Consider the following 17,117-nt stretch of genomic DNA (forward strand, 5'->3'; position numbering starts at 1 on the left):
TTTTTTCAGAAACTATTTATGAACGGTTTCAGATACACATAACATATACATAAAGTAGAAAGAATAATGACGAGCACCCCCACCCCTGCGCACTCCCCCTCCCCCCCTCCCCCCTGCCCAATGGCAGCTTTGAGCCAGGGGTTCTGGTGCTCCCAGAACTTAGACAACCATCCGGAGGGCCATCAGCTCCCCCGTAGATGTGCTGAGATCATCCCAAAGGTGAGAGTGAGAAAAGCTGGAGGGGAATTAAAGAGAGAGGAGAGGAAGCAGGTACCACAAGATGGGACCGGGGAAAATACCGGGCAACGATCCACGTTTGGGCCACCAAGATGTCTTCACGGGTCTTCACGGGTTAAGTGTGAAACGCAAATGTGCTTTGTATTTAACCACCACCGGTCCCAACCTTGATCCACACCGCCCACCCCTCCACAGTCACCCAGAGGCACTGGGGGGGAACTTGGAGCTTTCATAGAATCTGTGTCTCCTGATGCTGGAAAAACCAGGGGTGGCCCAGGGGATCTGATTTCAAAACAAGACCCACAGATAGGGCTGGCAACCTCTCTCTCACTTATATCCCTCCCCGACAATTTCTGAATCAAAGTTTTCACTCCACTGTGGACCCTGAACACCCCCTACAAGGTAGAGAATCCGGTGGGCTGGTAATCCTGTTCTTTCTTTCTTTCTTTTTTAATTTTTTTTTTACTTTAGAGAGAGGGAGTGAGAGTGGGGAGGGGCTGAGGGAGAGAAAGAGACAGACAGACGGACAGACAGAATCTTAAGCAGGCTACACACTCAGCCCGGAGCCCAATGTGAGGCTTGATCCCACGACCCTGGGATCATGACCCGAGCCAAAATCAGGAGCCGGTCGCTTAACCAACTGAGCCACCCAGGCGTCCCAGTAGGCATCTTCTAAGAAGAGAATTCTCTTTGAAGCCATTCACATGCTAGTATGAATTTTCCCCGATAGCTTTGCTCTACTGTAGCTGATCTGGCCACGTTTTACGCATGAAGCACCTGGGAGCGTCAGGCCCCGGTGGGATCTCCAAGGCGGAGGCTTCCAGCAACCTGAGAGGGTCAGAGAGGAGCAGTAGGGAGAGAAGGAATGCGGAAAGCGAAGGGCACAGACTCCCGTGACAAACCCAAACCCAGCCTGTTTCAAGTTTGCTTCCTCCAGGAAAGACAGGCCTTGTTCTTCCACGTGCTCCACTCCCTCCTCTTCCTCTCCGCTGCATGAAAAACAAGAACGTAAGAGGGCCTGGAGGCTAGTTCGAAGCCCGACAAACCCTTATGAGGACATTTCTGGGCAGAAATGTGTCCTGAGGGGCGCCCGGCTGGCTCAGTCAGTTAAGCGTCTGACTTCCGCTCAGGTCGTGATCTCACGGCTTGTGGGTTCGAGCCCCGCGTCGGGCTCTGGGCTGACAGCTCGGAGCCTGGAGCCTGCTTCGGATTCTGGGTCTCCCTCTCTCTCTCTGCCCCTCCCCACTCACGCGCTCTCTCTCTCTCTCTCTCTCTCTCTCTCTCAAAAACTAAATAAACATTAAAAAAATAAAATAAAAAGAAAGAAATGTGTCCTGAGTCCCAAGCCACCAACCTAGGAATGTGTTTTGGGCTAGCAGCTACAGGAACGTGGCCCATCACCGGGTGGGGAACCATCCCCTGAGAACCCCAGCCCCTGTGCCACGGGGGCAAAGTGGGGGGTGACGAGCTTCCTCCGCATCCGTTCCAGGTTAAGTGCACTTTAGACCCATTCTGTCAAAATATTCAAGTTGTCACATTTTAATGGATTCCATGTAAGAAATAGGCCACCCCTCCATAGCTTGCCGCTCCCCCCCCCCCCAGGTCCATCCCAACTGCGGGCTATGGTTACAATGGAAATCTACTTCATTGGAAACTTCTCAGAACAGAGCTCGGGGGCGGGGACCGTCTTATCGGGAACTTTTCTGTTTGGGGTTACGATAAGGGGTGACATTGGGAGGCCGATAAGGCTGATCCCCAAGGACCTGGGCTGTATATAAGCAGCAGCTCCCGTGGACTGCGGTACACTTTCCACCCATCTACCCTTCTCCGGAGATCGGGACCGACGAGAACCATGAAGTGGCTGCTGCTGCTCAGCTTGGTGGCACTCTCTGAGTGTGTCATCGTCAAGTGAGTCCGGGGCCGCGCTGCCCGAGGAACAGCCATCTCCTCCTGCTGTCTTCCTCCCCGCCTCACGATTTCCTTCCTCCCCTCTCCCCCCATCCGACTCCACTCTGTTCCACTGGCTCCAGTCTCCCTTCTTGTCTCTCTCTCTCTCTCTCTCTCTCTCTCTCTGCCTTCTTGGGGACGCAGCCCCGCCGACGTGGGGCTCCAGCCTGGCCACGGCTGGGTGCCCGGCGACTTCGGGCAACCGCTTAACCTCTTTGCCTTAGCGTGCCAAAAAGAGAAGCGTCTCCCACCCCCCGCCTCGGCCTCCCTTCTTCGTCCTCTCCCGGGCCAGCTTCCTCGGCCTTCCGAGGCTTCCGCGGCACCGCACGGGCCGACTCCTCGCCCGATTCCTCTTCCTCCTGCCAACCCCCCCCTTTGCAACTGCTCTGCCACAGGGTTCCCCTCACCAAGAAGAAGACCTTGAGGGAGAATCTGATCGAGCACGGCCTCCTGGATGACTTCCTGAAGAAGTACAGCTTCAACCCAGCCAACAAGTACTTCCACGATGAGTCCGCCACCTTGATAGCCGCCCAGCCCCTGGAAAACTACATGGATGTGAGTGCACGGGCCGGCAACCGGGCAGCTCGGAGGATGGGCCAGCGCTCCGGACCCCCAGGCAGTGACCGCGGGGTCTGCGTCCGGGATCCCAGAGGCCCAGGGAGGGCAGGAAGTCACCGTCAGAGCTGTTGCCATTCATTCACTCTTTCCTCCGGTGTTTATGCATACGGGGCACCTCTCTACATGTCAGGGACCGTGCTGGGCCCAGGGGCACAGCCCCTGCGCTCAAGGAGCTCACAGTCTTAGGAGGGACACACAGACGGTCCCCAGTGAGCCTCACAACCCCGGCTCAGTGACGGTCTCACACTGTGAGGGTGTGGCTGGGACAAGCAGGGAAGGAACAACGGGGGTTTCCAGGGGACAGGAGAGCGTCCCAGAGGGCTGACGGCGTGTGCCAGACCTCGGGACAGCGGGGGACAGAGCGCATGCGAGGAAAGGAGGCCGGTGTTCAGGGAGAGCAGAGAGCTAGAGAGAGAGGCACGATGGAGGACTGAGGGGTCGGTGAGCGTAGCCAAATCAGAGTCTGTTTCCTCAACCGCCACTCAGTTGTCTTCACCGGGAGGGTCGACACGATCGGACTGGAGTTTCAGGAAGATCACTCTGACTCTTCCATCTGGGACCCAATGGCAACACCCTGCCCCTTAGGAGATGTCGTGTCCCCAGTGTACGTGGCACTGGGCCACGGCTATGAAGCAAGCTTGCCGGTCGTTAAGAGCGTAGCCTGTGAAATCTGCCAGACCTGGTGAAAGTTAGGCCGTAGGGCTGAGGGGCCGTGTGACCTTGGGCGAGTCATTTAAATTCTGAGTGAGCCTCAAGTGTCCTTGTCTGTAAAACAGAACCACTAGTATCTACCTTCAGGGGGTTGCTGTAAGTAATTAATGCAATAATGTTCTTTGGTTTTGTCTGCTTTTTGGGGGGGAAGGGGGTTTGTTTTTGTTTTTGTTTTTTGTTTCTCGTGGGGTTTTGGAGTGCTTAGCACAGGGCCTGGCCTTTGGCAAGAGCTTGGTAAAATTAGCCCACCTATTCACTTCACAAATATTTATGAAGCACCTACTATGTGCCAGAGGCTCGGCGCAAGGAGCTAAGGAAACAATGGTGGATAAACAAAGTTCCTAGAGCTTGTGTTCTAGAGGGAAAGGCAAGTAAGAGACAAGTATCTAAGATAATTTCAGGTAATGACCGGGGTCACAAAGAAGAACTAATTAGAGTAAGGGGAAGGAGAACCATGAGGGAAGGGCATATTTAGATAAAGCGGTCAGGGAGGGCCTCCTGGCAGAGGTGACAGTCGACTGGAGCACTGAATGAGTGGTGAGAGGGCGCCAGCCGAGGAAAGATCTAGAATAAACATTTGCCCGGCATAAGAAATAGCAAGTTCAAAGGCCCTGGGAGGGGAATGAGCTTGACATCATCATCAAAGAACGGCAAGCTTCACGGGGCTGGAACAGAGCTGGGAAGGGAGAAGGCGCTGCCACTGAGAATAACAATCCTGACTCTGTGCTTTCTTGAACCTGCTACACACACCGAGATTTAGGAATCAGAGCTGGGAAGGGAGAAGGCGCTGCCACTGAGAATAACAATCCTGACTCTGTGCTTTCTTGAACCTGCTACACACACCGAGATTTAGGAATCAGACGCCTCGAGGGGTGGCCCATCGTGAGGGGATTTATTTACCTCCCCGTCAGCAGTTTAAATGCAAAGCAGTTCAGCCTAGACTCTGATGGGTGCTGTAAGTTTCTACCCCCTGTCCAAGAACGTGCGAACGTTCTCTAGGACTACGACACTAAGATATACCAGACAAGAGCTGAATGAAGAGGGGACAGCCGATAATCATCAGGTGTTCATGGTGCTTAGAAGAGAACAGTCAGAGGGTAACAGAGGAGCAATCAGGGAAGACTTCCAGGCGGAGGGGGAGGCCAGGCTGGGCCTTGAAGGATGGATGCATTGGACAGGGAGAGAAAGGCCGGCAGAACGGTGAAGGGAAAGGTGGGAGGTGGGCTGAAGAGCCCACCCCGACATAGTCCCCGGGGAGGCCAGGCTGGGGAGCGGTCACTGAGCTGTGCTGTCCCACCCTGGCAGATGGAGTACTTCGGCACCATCGGCATCGGCACCCCCCCTCAGCAGTTCACCGTCATCTTCGACACCGGCTCCTCCAACCTGTGGGTGCCTTCTGTCTACTGCAAGAGTCCTGCCTGCAGTGAGTGCCTGGCCCTGCCCTGCCCGGGTTCTCGGGGACCAACTGACCTGGAGCCCTGAACACCCAGGGGCTTCCACTAGGGTTGAAGCCTGGGGGGAGTCACTCAGGGATTCACTCGGCAGGCATTTCCTGAGCAGCTACTAGGCGCCAAGCACTGGACTCGGGGGCCCAGGGAGAACGGCGTGAATCACACGCGGTCCCTGCCCTCACGGAGCCCGGTCCACCGGCAGAGAGAACTTGAAAGGGCTCGGCCCCGCGGACAGCCATGAGCCTGCTCTGTTCAGTGGTAGCCTGGGCGACCTTGGGAAGACCGTGAGGTCTGCTGGGGACCTGCCCTCAGTGACAGGGTCCCTACTGGCCCAACCAGACACAAGTGGAACCTGGGCATGCTTAGGCTCCGAAACCTGGGGCGAGGGTTACATTTCTCCTCCAAAGCCCCACCCAGAACCAAGGCACCCCCTGCCCCCAAGGAGCACACTCTCAGCCCGTGACTCTCGCTCAGCTTTTCGAACTTGACATTGTGACTTCTTGCCCCGGCAGCCAACCACAAGCGCTTCAACCCTCAGGAGTCCTCCACCTACCAGGCCACCAACCAGCCAGTCTCCATCGCCTATGGCACCGGCAGCATGACAGGCATCCTGGGATACGACACCGTCCAGGTGAGCACCTGCCGGCCGGCCGCCTCACCCTGCCCAGCCCCGGAGCCATCTTCCGAGGACCCCGGGGACCACGGTGCACCCCCTCCCCCAGAGCCAGCTTATTCAAGCGACGGAGGGCTCAGTGATCACAAAAGTAACCTGAGAGGGGATGCAGGGGGGGAAAGTGGCAGAGATGTCACAGACATTTCTAGGGGGGTGGGTAGTAGCGGGTAAGGGAGTGGATTCCCAGAGCCACAGGCCAACCTCAAGCACCCCCAAGTTGAATGGTGGGTAGGGGCCAAGAGCGGAAGGCACAAAGGCTCAGTTCTCTTTCAGCACCTCCTTCCCCTCCTCACCCTCCACCTGCAGCCCCCCTGAGTCACGAGAGCTTCACAAGCACCCCACCCCACCCCAGCCCCTGCAGGTGCAGCAGGGGTCAGGGGCTGTGACTTGTCTGCGGTCTCCTTTGCATCCAATCACCGGAAGCTAGAGCGTGCACGCACTCGTGCGCGCGCACACACACACACACACTGTGGCCATCTGCTCTGCAGCAAATTCTCACTCCACAGACTGTGGCCATCTGGAGATCAGTCGCAATGGTTACTTCCACAGGAATAACAAGCCTTCCCGGGGACGGCCCTCCTCCCTTCCTTCCGGCCTGCCACCCTGGAAGCCAATTCCTACTCAAAATGAACCAGGGACCCTCTGGGCCCAGGGCTGGTCCCCACAGTGCTCAGCCAACCCGCGCTGACCGCAAACATCGTGGTTTCCCCCGATCCAGGTCGGAGGCATCTCAGACACCAACCAGATCTTCGGCCTGAGTGAGACTGAGCCCGGCTCCTTCCTGTACTACGCTCCCTTCGATGGCATCCTGGGCCTGGCCTACCCCCAGATCTCCGCCTCCGGGGCCACACCCGTCTTTGACAACATGTGGAATGAGGGGCTGGTTTCGCAGGATCTCTTCTCAGTCTACCTGAGCGGGTAAGTTGGGCAGGGATGGGGAGGGGGGTCACAGCCACCTGGCCCCACAGGCGGCTGTCCAAGGCTGGAAAATAGGGCTTGTGGCTTCTACGAGGGAACTTTTAAATGATGAAAGCAGGTTTCCTCTGTTAGTTAACCAAATCTAGGTTCCGGTTGTGGCTATGAGTTAATTCCAAGAATGAATACAGAATACACCAAGGGTTGGTTCGATTGAGGAGAGGTTTATGCAAGAATATCAGAGGGTGTCATCAATTTTCCTGAGACACTCGGCTTTCTTGTGACACATCCTTCTCTTTCGAAGCGATTGGTCGTGGTCGATGTTTTTCTTGAGCTGTTAACTGTCCCCCTACAACCTCCCTGCGTTGCATTGCACGGTCAGAGGTTTGCAGGGAGCTGGGGTGGGGTTAGGTGAGTGGGGACCATTATATCTGGGGCCAGTTCTTTCGTGGTTAATTTCTTGGAGTCACCCACCTTCGCTTCCCTATCTAACCCGAAACTGCAGAGATTTAGAAAGAGGATGTCCCGGTCACAAGGACCCCTGCAATTTACAACAGGAGGAACCGTTCATCTGTTTTTCCTCTGGGACCCTTAATATTCAAGTCGCCTCTTAAACACAGCCTGCCTTTATGGGTGCTACCCATAAGAGAGGTCAGGGTTTCTCAATCACAGCACTATGGACATTTTAGACCCGATAACTCCTTCTGTTGGGGCTCTCCTGGGCATTGTAAGATGTTTAGTGGCTTCCCTGGCCTCTATCTACTAGCTCTCAGTGGCACCCCCTTACGGCCACTGGATCATGACAATCAAAGCATCCCAGACATGAGCAAATTAGAAACCGCCCCTGTCTGAGAACCTGTGAACTACACTGTCAAATCCTTACAAGCAGACACGCATCTGCTTCTTTTCTTCCCTTTTTTTTTTTTTTTTAATTTCTTAAGCTTATTTATTTATTTTGGGAGCAAGACAGAGAGCGCGAGAGGCACAGAGAGAGAGGGAGAGACAGACCCCCCAAGCAGGCCCCGCACTGCCGGCACAGAGCCCAATGCGGGGCTCGATCTCACACACCGTGAGGTCGTGACCCGAGCCGAAACCGAGAGTCTGGACGCTTAACCCACTGAGCCGCCCAGGCGCCCCTGCATGCACGGCAGTGAGGGCGAATATGCGGCAGAAACCACACGCGTTGGAACCAGAAAGACCTGGGCTCTGGTCTTGGTCTCGGTTTGGGCACTCGCTGGCTGTGTGGCCTTGGGCAAGTTGCCTCGCTTCTTTGAGCCTCGGTTTCCTCGCTGTGAAGCGGAAATAACAGTAGCGACCACTCAGGGGCCTTGGTGTAAGGATCACGGCTCCTGGGACTGGCAAGAGCTCAATCGTGGGCGTGGCTCTTAGGACACAAATGGCAGATGTTCAGATCAATGAATGAATGGATGAATCCCTATCTCCGCCCCACCCCCCACCCCCAGCAATGACCAGAGTGGCAGCGTGGTGATGTTCGGTGGCATCGATTCTTCTTACTACACTGGCAATCTGAACTGGATCCCTGTTTCCGTCGAGGGTTATTGGCAGATCTCCGTGGACAGGTGAGAACAAACACTGGACAGGGCAACATCCTGGCAGGGGCCCTGCATCTCCATTGCATATAGATTCCTAGTTAACTGAGCTTTCTAGAATCCCCCTGGAACAGCCAAACAGCCGGCCCAGGGAGAGGTACCCCAGCGGGAGAAAGGAGAAGTTGGCCAAGCCAGAGAGATCCCAAGAAAGACGCCTCACTGGAGGAGGCGAGCTATTGGGGACCCTCCCCACCCGCCTCAAGATGTTCTGCAAGGATGACATAGCCACTTTCCTTCCCGTCGAACAGACAGGACAATCTACCAGCATCCTTGTCCACACACCCCAGCACTGAGGAGACCCTGAACTGGCAGTCACTCCTCCCACCCTAGGGCGAGGGGGCTCATTGCAGGGCATTCATTCCCCCCGCCCCCCGCCACTGCCCCCTTTGGAGCCTGCCCCTCCCCCAAGCAGCCTCATTCCCCAGCTGTTTGTCACCCCGCTGGCCTCTTAGGGTGACCACCTACACAGGTTTGCCCAAGAATGAGCATTTCCCTGGGACGCCAGACTTGCAGTGCTAAAACCGGGACTGTCCTGGGCAAACGGGCACGTAGGGTTACCTTGCACCTGCCGCAGCCATGGCTAAAAGTCCCTCACTTCCTCTACCTCCTGCTCCTGCTCCGTATCTCTGTCACTCCCCGCCTGTGATGTCCTCCTCCCGCTATGTACCTCCCTAGCAACCGCTGGGTGTCCGCTTCCCTGAGAAGCCCTCCCTGATTGCTCAGCACCACCCCTTTTGCCCCCTGGATCATGCTTCTGTTCCCCTGCCACGTGTCCTGCTCCTCCTCGACCGTGAGCTCCCCGCAGCCTGGAACCGTGTGGCTGTCCGGTTTTGCATCCCCCATGCCTAGCACAGGGCAGGCACTCGGTCAATATTTGTTGAGTAACTGAATGCACGATGGAGAAGCTGGAATTTTATGTGTTGGCCTGTGGAGGGAAGGAGGGGACCCTCTGGGGCCACCTGGCTCCTCCTTGGGGAGATCTACCCCCTGGGGACTCAGGGGACCCTTCCTTGTATCTCATCCATGTGTAGCATCACCATGAACGGACAGTCCATCGCTTGTAACGGGGGCTGCCAGGCCATCGTTGACACAGGCACCTCTCTGCTGACCGGCCCAAGCAACGCCATTGCCAACATCCAGAGCGACATTGGAGCCAGCCAGAACTCATACGGCCAGGTGAGTCCGGCCCTGACTGCCCTGTTCTGGACCCAAGTGGCGGGTCTGTCCGCCCCGCAGAAGAAACCCAAGTCCTCCTAACCCTCAACTCTTTCCAGATGGGGATCAGCTGCTCAGCCATCAACAACCTGCCCGACATCGTCTTCACCATCAATGGCAATGAGTACCCACTGCCTCCCAGTGCCTACATCCTGCAGGTAAGGGGGCTCTGGGCCAGCCACCTAGGTGTGCCTGCAGGGAACGCGGCCAGCTACCACACCGCGCCCCACACCCCGCCCCCCGCTTTTGCACAAGGGAAAGGGCTCTTCCACAAGAGGAAGCTGAAGGCTGCTCTGGACAGCCTCCAGAGAAAATAGGATACATTGTAAACAGCTGCAGGCATGAAACTGTGGGTGCAGCGCCCCTCCCCCAACAGGGCAAAAGTGAGGCAAAGGCCCGTGGCAGGAAGAGAGGGTTTCTAGCTGCACACCTGAGTCCAAGCTGGGTGCCAATTACTGGCTCGCGGAGTCTGAGCAAGCGGCAGCCGCTCCCGGCCTCAATTTCCTGGTCTAAAAACTAGAGACGCCAGCTTCCCCCATCCTCCGAGGGTGGTGAGGGTGATCAGGTCGGAGCGACCACATCAAAGGCGCGAAAAGGGTTGAGCAAATGGAAATCGCACTTTCCGCAGGGCGGGGCTTGTGAAGTAACAAATCTTTACTTGGTAGATTACAAGCCACGAGGGGGGGTGGGGGGGGCGACGCACCGCCTGTTAGGAAGCCAGGGGGAAAACTAGTTTTGCCCAGTGACTCGAGGCTATTCAGCAAGAAGTGCTGAGGTCCGGGGCCGGTCCCCCAGGCATGCTGATTCATTAGTAGGGGGCGGGGCCTAAACAGTGGGGTTTTCCTAAGCCCCCCAGGTGATTCTAGCGTGCAGCCAAGGTTGTGGCCCGGTGCCCCAGTAAATGAAAAGGACTAACAGCCGATCCCCTTTGCCACTGGAGGGGGTCAGAATAATGAGAAAAGGCTGTGTCACCCCAGCTTCCAAAATCCTTCACGGCGGCTGAGTTTTCCCTAAACCCCTCAGCCCCGATGTTGATGTCAGGGTCTGTACAGCTGCCAGAAACACTGGATAATGTCTAGTAATCCCTGGAAACCAATAGTAGAATGAGCAGTTTATACAGGCCGACCCCCGGCCGAGAAGAGCCACGTCCCCGGACACCAGCCAGGACGCCGCTCCTTGCGCGTGCCTTGCGGCGGCCCGCGCTACCTGCGGCTTAGTCCCCAGTGCCTTGTCACTGCCGAGCCAGTGTCCCATCTCCAGCTTCCTTCTCCTCTTCTCCAGAGCCAGCAGGGCTGTATCAGCGGCCTCCAGGGCATGAACCTCCCCACTGCCTCCGGAGAGCTCTGGATCCTGGGTGACGTCTTCATCCGCCAGTACTTTGCCGTCTTCGACAGGGCAAACAACCAGGTCGGCCTGGCCCCCGTGGCCTAAGCCTGCGTCTTTCCCGCCACGTCCCCAGGAAGATCCAGCCTTTGTTGTCCACTCTAGATGTATATAATTCTCCTGATTGTTCTTCCTATGGGATCGTGGAGGCGGAATCTTGGCCCTGTTCCCTATCATACCAATAACGTAGAATAAAAACCCCACCTCCTGAAACACGCTCTGTGCAGTCTCTTCTCTTCGTATTTCTCGCCGCACCATGGGGGTTAGAACGCCAGGCCAGGGGGACAAGATGACCACATCCGCTTGGACCCCACCAAGCAGTGACAGTGGTTCACACCCCATAATCGAGTCAGGAAGATGAACAGCCCTCCGCGGGTTTGGCTGGGAGCGTCGTGTAAAGACAGGCACCAGAAATGCCAGGCCTGTTGCCTCCTCGTGGAACAGGGCACCAAGGTTCTTGGTGAGGGAGTCAACTTCTTTCTCCCAAAGGCAGTAAGAGATAGAAAAAGAAAGAGATGGAGGGCAGGTAGCTTTCCACCAACATTCCTAAGCAGGCCAGGCCAGGCAAGGGTCGGAGGGGTGACCAAAGCTGACACCCCCAAATCTACTGGGCTGCTCTCTGTTGGTCAGCTGCTTGATCCAGACCAACGCCTGAAAACCCCTCGAGCCTCTCACTCTGGGTACAGATAACTGAATGGGTCCATTTTCCCATCAATGAGTTAAACTTATTTTTTATTTATTTTTTTAATGCTTATTTTTGGAAGAGGGAGAGGCAGAGCGTGAGTAGGGGAGGGGCACAGTGAGAGAGAGAGGGAGCCACAGAATCTGAAGGAGACTCCAGGCTCCGAGCTGTCAGCACAGAGCCCGACGCGGGGCTCAAACTCACGGACCGTGGGATCATGACCTGAACCGAAGCCAGACGCTTAACCGACTGAGTCACCCAGGCGCCCTGCCCTGTCAGTCATTTAAAGAGGACGGTGTTCCAGGCCCCTGAGCCGAGGGTGTGAGAAGGAAGTGAGCAGGCTCATTAGCAGATACCGCCCTAGCCCTGCAAACAGGAAATCCTTAGAGCATTTCTGCCCATGGGTTTGGAAGCACAATGTCCAATGAGGAACAAAGTTACAAAAGAAGCAGAAAACACGTAGAGTTCTAGGTGGTGCTTCCTGGAGGTGCCCAAGGCATGTTTCCCAAAGGCTTGGCGAAGTGCTCCCGCAAAGTGATCTCTTTCACCTTGACTCAGCTCAGCGTGATGCCGCTTCCTTCCGGGTTCCTCTCTCGCTGGGGAACCCACTGCAGACCCCAGCTTCTCAGCTGCACCGTGGGAAAAACCCCCACAGCCAGGGGGCCGCTGGATTCCAGGCTGAGGGCCGGCACTAGGCCTCCCTGCAGAGAGGGAGTGACTTTGGGGTCCGCAGGACAACATGGCTTTGGAAACTCTCTTGTTGCCATCCTCCCCTGATTTGTCATTTGTCACCCATGCAAATATAAGATGTGGGGCTCTAGGATGTCCCGGTCTCCCTACTGTCACTAATACCTTCCCTACCCCATCTTCCACAGCCAAAAGATCTTTTTGAAACATAAATCTGATCACATCGCTCCCTTGCTTAAAGCCTTCTTTTTTTTTTTTTTTTAATGTTTATTTTTGAGAGACAGAGAGAGAGCACGCTTGCCAGCGGGGTAGGGGAAGAGAGAGAGGGACAGAGGATCCGAGGCACGTTCCACACTGACAGCAGCGAGCCCAAAATGTGGGGCTCGAACTCACGAACCTCGAGATCACGACCTGAGCCAAATCAGACCCTCTGTCAACTGAGCCCCCCAGGCACCCCCATGAAGACCTTTAATTAATGCCCTGGAATTGCACAGTTGAATAAGACAATAAGCCCTCCAAGCCTTGCATGCTCTGGTCCCCAGCTACCTTCCCTGCCTCACTTTGACCCCTCTCACCCTGAGCTCCTGCCACCCTGGCCCTTTGCCACCTCCACAGATGCCCAGACTTCTTCCCTACCTCCAGACCTCTGCACACCCCGTCCCCTTTACCTGGCTTGCTGCTCCTTTTCTCCTGACCTGCTAACACCAAGCGTCCTGCAGACCTCAGCTTAAATAGCGCTTCCCTGCGAAGCCCTCCCTGACTACCGTCGTTCGGCTCGGAGCCTGGCTCTCCCATCCGTGAGGGCATTCAGCACAACCTGCCATCGTGCATTTATGGGACAGCCTGTTTTCGATCCACCGGGGCAGGGACGGCTGAAGCCTCAGCGTCAAGAGCAGGGCCCGGCACACTGTAGGTGCTCAATAAATATGTGTTGACCGAGCAATGAATTCAAGATGACTTTTTGGAAGGAAACAGCAAGGAAGTGGATCTGACTTCACCGAGGGCACGCGTAAGACCCAGACGGGTCCGCTCCCACCCCCACCAGCGTTCTGTTCCAGTCGTACGTGGTCCCGAGACAAACAGGTGGACTTCTTGGGTTTCTGGGGAGGAATTTCACACTGTCTTGTCTCCTCTGCTGTGTTTCCGTTTCTGGCATTTCCGGAGCACCTCCCATGAGCCAGGCGGTGTGCTCGGCTCTGGGGATGCAGGCCCGGCTTCCTGGACCCTTCCCACTCTGCTCCTGGCCCCGGCAGCTGCAGCCCAGCCCCTCCCTCCCAGCCCCTCTTCCGTTTCCTCACCCTGGGATTCCTGGATCCCGACAGAATCTAAAAAGGCTCCCCTTTAAACAGACCATTTGGACTGAGAAACCCTGAGCTGACGTATCTGATCTGACTCTTCCCATTTCGCCCCACGAGATAAGACGGATTCACATTCCTTTTGTACGATCTCGGGCTTCTTCGTCTTTCCCCACTCCCCGCAGGCCTTGGGGGTCTGAGCACAGCTCCCCCTTCACGCTTGTCCAGGGGTGTATTTTCATCTCCTAGGTCTCTGCTCCACTGGTCTGTGGAACCCACAGCGTCGCCGGACGCACTCTGCTGGTAAGGACGGAAACTGGTACAGCCCCCAAGGAATGCCATTTGGCAATATCTATCCACATTAGAAATGCGTATACCTTCTGGCCCAGTAACGTCACTTCTGGGAATTTCTCTTAAAGATACACTTGCACACGTGCAAAATGATGTAAGTACAAGGTTATTCTTTGTAGCATCTTTTGTAAGAGCAAGATTTGAAACGACCCAAATGTCCACCGGGTGGGGGGCTGGGTGGGGGGCTGCTTTTAAACAACTTGGTGTGCGGGCAGGCAAGGTTTACAATGAGCGTGCTCTCCTAGGTGTGGGGAAAGATCTTGAGAAGAGACGGTTAGGTGAAAACACACATGCAAAGGTGACAACAGGCCTGTGTTATGCTGTCTTTGGATTACAAAGGAAGAAACTAAGATTTCCTTGCACTTACATACCTACCGGACCTGAGAAAGGACACCCAGCATCAGAAACCAGAAAAGAAAGAAGAGGGGGAGGGACACCTGGGTGGCTCAGTCGGTTAAGCGACCGACTTCGGCTCAGGTCATGATCTCGTGGTTTGTGAGTTCGAGCCCCGCGTCGGGCTCTGTGCTGACAGCTCAGAGCCTGGAGCCTGTTTCGGATTCTGTGTCTCCCTCTCTCTCTGACCCTCCCCCGTTCATGCTCTGTCTCTCTCTGTCTCAAAAATAAATAAACATTAAAAAAAAATGTTAAAAAAAAAAAAAGAAAGAAAGAAGAGGGGGAACCGGGTAGAAGGGGGATGGGGGAGATGTCTCACTGAATACAGTTTTACGTGTTTGTATTTCTAATGATGTGAACGCACTGCACACTAAAAATCAGGGAAGGCACTCTTAAATCTGAGTTTATCCTAATTCGAAGCCTACTGTGGTTTGTTCTCAAGCATGTTCATCTAAAAACCTCCAAACCCACAGGGTGCCTGCGTGGCTCAGTCGGTGAAGCATCCGACTTTGGCTCAGGTCATGATCTCAGGGTTCGTGGGTTCGAGCCCCGTGTCAGGCTCTGTGCTGACAGCTCGGAGCCTGGAGCCTGCTTTGGATTCTCTCTCTCTCAAAAATAAATAAACTAAAGCAAAACAAAACCTCCAAACCCAGGTCTTTTGAACAGGGTCTCCTAATGTGGCCCTTTGGGAACTCCCCAGGTCCAGGGAAACTGACACCGCAGACCAGGCTTCCAGCATCCTCTACTGCTCCTCAGACCCCTCCTAAGCACAGAGTCCCAGGTACGGGACACTGCAGGGCGCTTGGGGAGACACCCAAGAACAACCCCCCACCCCCGCCCCTGCATGTTGGAGTCAGAGAATTCAGACCAGCTGCTGAGAATTCAGACCGGCTCATCCCATTCATTAAAAGCAGCTCTCACCCATCTGGGGTCCTGAAGGCAGCCATCCAGCCTGCTGGAGCCAGCCAGCCCTGGACAGGGGCCCATGCATCCTGGGGCTTATTTCGGGCAGAACACGGTCTTACCAAGTTGGATTCTACTGGGGCCTCCCAACATGTCACATCAGCACTGCTCGAAGGAGGACAGCCCTGGGCCCCCCAGGGGTCCTGGGAAGGGACGGTGCTGACCACAGTGTGAGGTAATAGCAGTCCCGGCCAGCCGGGAGGCCCTCTGCAGACAGTCCCCTACCTCTTCTCCAAGCGCCTGCTTGTGCCCGGGAGACCGTATAAAGGAGGCAAGCTCCATCCTTGGCCTTGGCCAGTCGGACATGCTGGAGAGCCAACAGCCTGGGAGCAAGAGGGGGACAAGAGAGGCACGAGGATGCCTTTGTCCACAGGAGGACAGTTCCGAGGCCTGTGCTACACGGTCTCCCAGAGGGCCTGCAGAAGGGCCAGGTACCAGATGCCCCTAGCGACGACCCACTCTGTAATGCACCGCGATTGGTTTTCTTCCCATCTCTGTCTCACCGCCCCCTTCCCTTGCCGTGCTCCCCGGGATCACTCCCCAGGTCAGTGACTCTCCCCCAGATATTTATCTCTAAGTCTGCTCTTGGGGAACCCAAACCAAAACAGGGTAATCACAGCGCCCTACCATATACTGTCTCTAAAACTACAATGGAAGAATCCAACCAAGTGTGATGTGAAGGGACAAAACCCAGACTGGGAGTCAGAGAAACAGGGCTCTCCTCCCAGCTCAGACCTCATACTCTTGCACAACCTTAGGACACTTCTCCGGGCCTCTGTGGTCCCAGCTGTGAATGGGGAGCGGGGGTCCAGATAAGCATTATTTATACTTGGACCACCTCGGGGAGGACGTTTACAGCTATCCTCCCGCCCTTTGCTTTTGTTTTTTTTTTTTTTTAAACATTCAAAATAAATACAATTTACTTGAGCTCTGTGGAGGGGGAAACTGGGATTAACACTCAAGTTGCACACTTTATTGAATAGCCACGAGAAACTTGGCACTGACTTCTAGCCATTACCGTGTCGATAGCCGGGTTGTTCGAGAAGGGGCAGTGTGGAGGCAGCCAGCCTTCGACACTTTCATCCTGAAATTAGATCCTGGGGTGCGGGGGCGGGGGTGCTTCGTAAAGTGGGTGGGCCACACCAAGTCACAAGTGCAAACCACAGAGGCCTGAGCCTGCCATTGTCACAGCTCCGAGCGGCGGGAGTGTTACGATTCCCCATTAGACAGACCCAGGAGCCGGACCTAAGGTCCCTGGGCTAGTCACAGCCGAGCAGGGCATCCCAGACCTCACTCCTCACCACACGCCTATGTCTTACTGGATAAAACGGTCTCTAAATCCTTTGCATCTCTGAGTCTCGGGTTTCCACGCTCCCAGCTAGAAATTTGCGACTCCTGCCACCACACTGGGATTAGGACCTCACTGATACATTCATGTCTAGGTGGGTACCCCAGACGGATGCTCCCCCCCCCCGCCCCGCCCCGGGAAGTGTGCTGGGCAGCAGGTCAGAGGGCAGCTGGGGGTGGGGGTGAGGGCTGGGCAAATGTGATGGGGGCTGCAGAATAAACAGGTTTCAGTGGTGGCAAGCTGGTGACTGGGTCCTCTCCATCTGTCGCACACACTGGGCTGCACCCGCCCAAATCCTCCCCTTCGGGACTGAAGATTTATTCTCCCAGCTGCGGGCTGCCGGGAAGGTTGTTGGCTAATAGCTCTCGGCCATCAGCCCTCCCCGGGCTGAAGGGAGCTGCCTGGCCAAGGTCGCGCCCCTTTCCTGGGTCAACACGGGGGCCACAAAGCCCTGGCCCTGGGCCCCAATTCAGGACAACTCTGAAGGGCCATCCTAGCCTCAGAGGGGGTTGGCTGAGGCCTCGGGGCTTCCCCCTCCTGGCTGCCCTCCCTGCCTCCCGCCCCTCAGGTGCCATTGCTGAGAGGGTGCCCTAGGGAAACCAACCCCTGCTCCTGTTTAATTCCAGAGGCTCCCACCC

General features: G+C 55.8%; 1 protein-coding gene and 1 non-coding gene across 2 annotated transcripts; both read left to right on the plus strand.

The window, feature by feature from the left end:
* The first annotated feature begins 1,325 nt into the window (after positions 1–1,325).
* Positions 1,326–1,410, plus strand: TRNAG-UCC. The gene has a single exon. It is a non-coding gene; the product is annotated as a tRNA-Gly (tRNA).
* Positions 1,411–2,089: 679 nt separating this feature from the next.
* Positions 2,090–10,959, plus strand: LOC122200381 (pepsin A). Its single transcript, XM_042905945.1, has 9 exons — positions 2,090–2,145; positions 2,580–2,739; positions 4,819–4,936; positions 5,477–5,595; positions 6,356–6,555; positions 8,016–8,132; positions 9,194–9,338; positions 9,437–9,535; positions 10,659–10,959. Exons 1-9 carry the CDS (start codon positions 2,090–2,092, stop codon positions 10,806–10,808), a joined length of 1,164 nt encoding a protein of 387 aa, XP_042761879.1. The 3' UTR covers positions 10,809–10,959.
* The last annotated feature ends 6,158 nt before the right edge of the window (positions 10,960–17,117 follow it).

The sequence above is a fragment of the Panthera leo genome, chromosome D1, assembly GCF_018350215.1.
Source record: "Panthera leo isolate Ple1 chromosome D1, P.leo_Ple1_pat1.1, whole genome shotgun sequence".
Lineage (NCBI taxonomy): Eukaryota > Metazoa > Chordata > Mammalia > Carnivora > Felidae > Panthera > Panthera leo.

Excerpts from the sequence above, each read along its gene's own strand:
- LOC122200381 (XM_042905945.1), top strand. The coding sequence starts at position 2,090 with ATGAAGTGGCTGCTGCTGCTCAGCTTGGTGGCACTCTCTGAGTGTGTC. Across the intron at positions 2,740-4,818 it reads CCCTGGAAAACTACATGGAT|ATGGAGTACTTCGGCACCAT; the intron begins GTGAGTGCACGG and ends CCACCCTGGCAG. Across the intron at positions 5,596-6,355 it reads TGGGATACGACACCGTCCAG|GTCGGAGGCATCTCAGACAC; the intron begins GTGAGCACCTGC and ends CCCCCGATCCAG.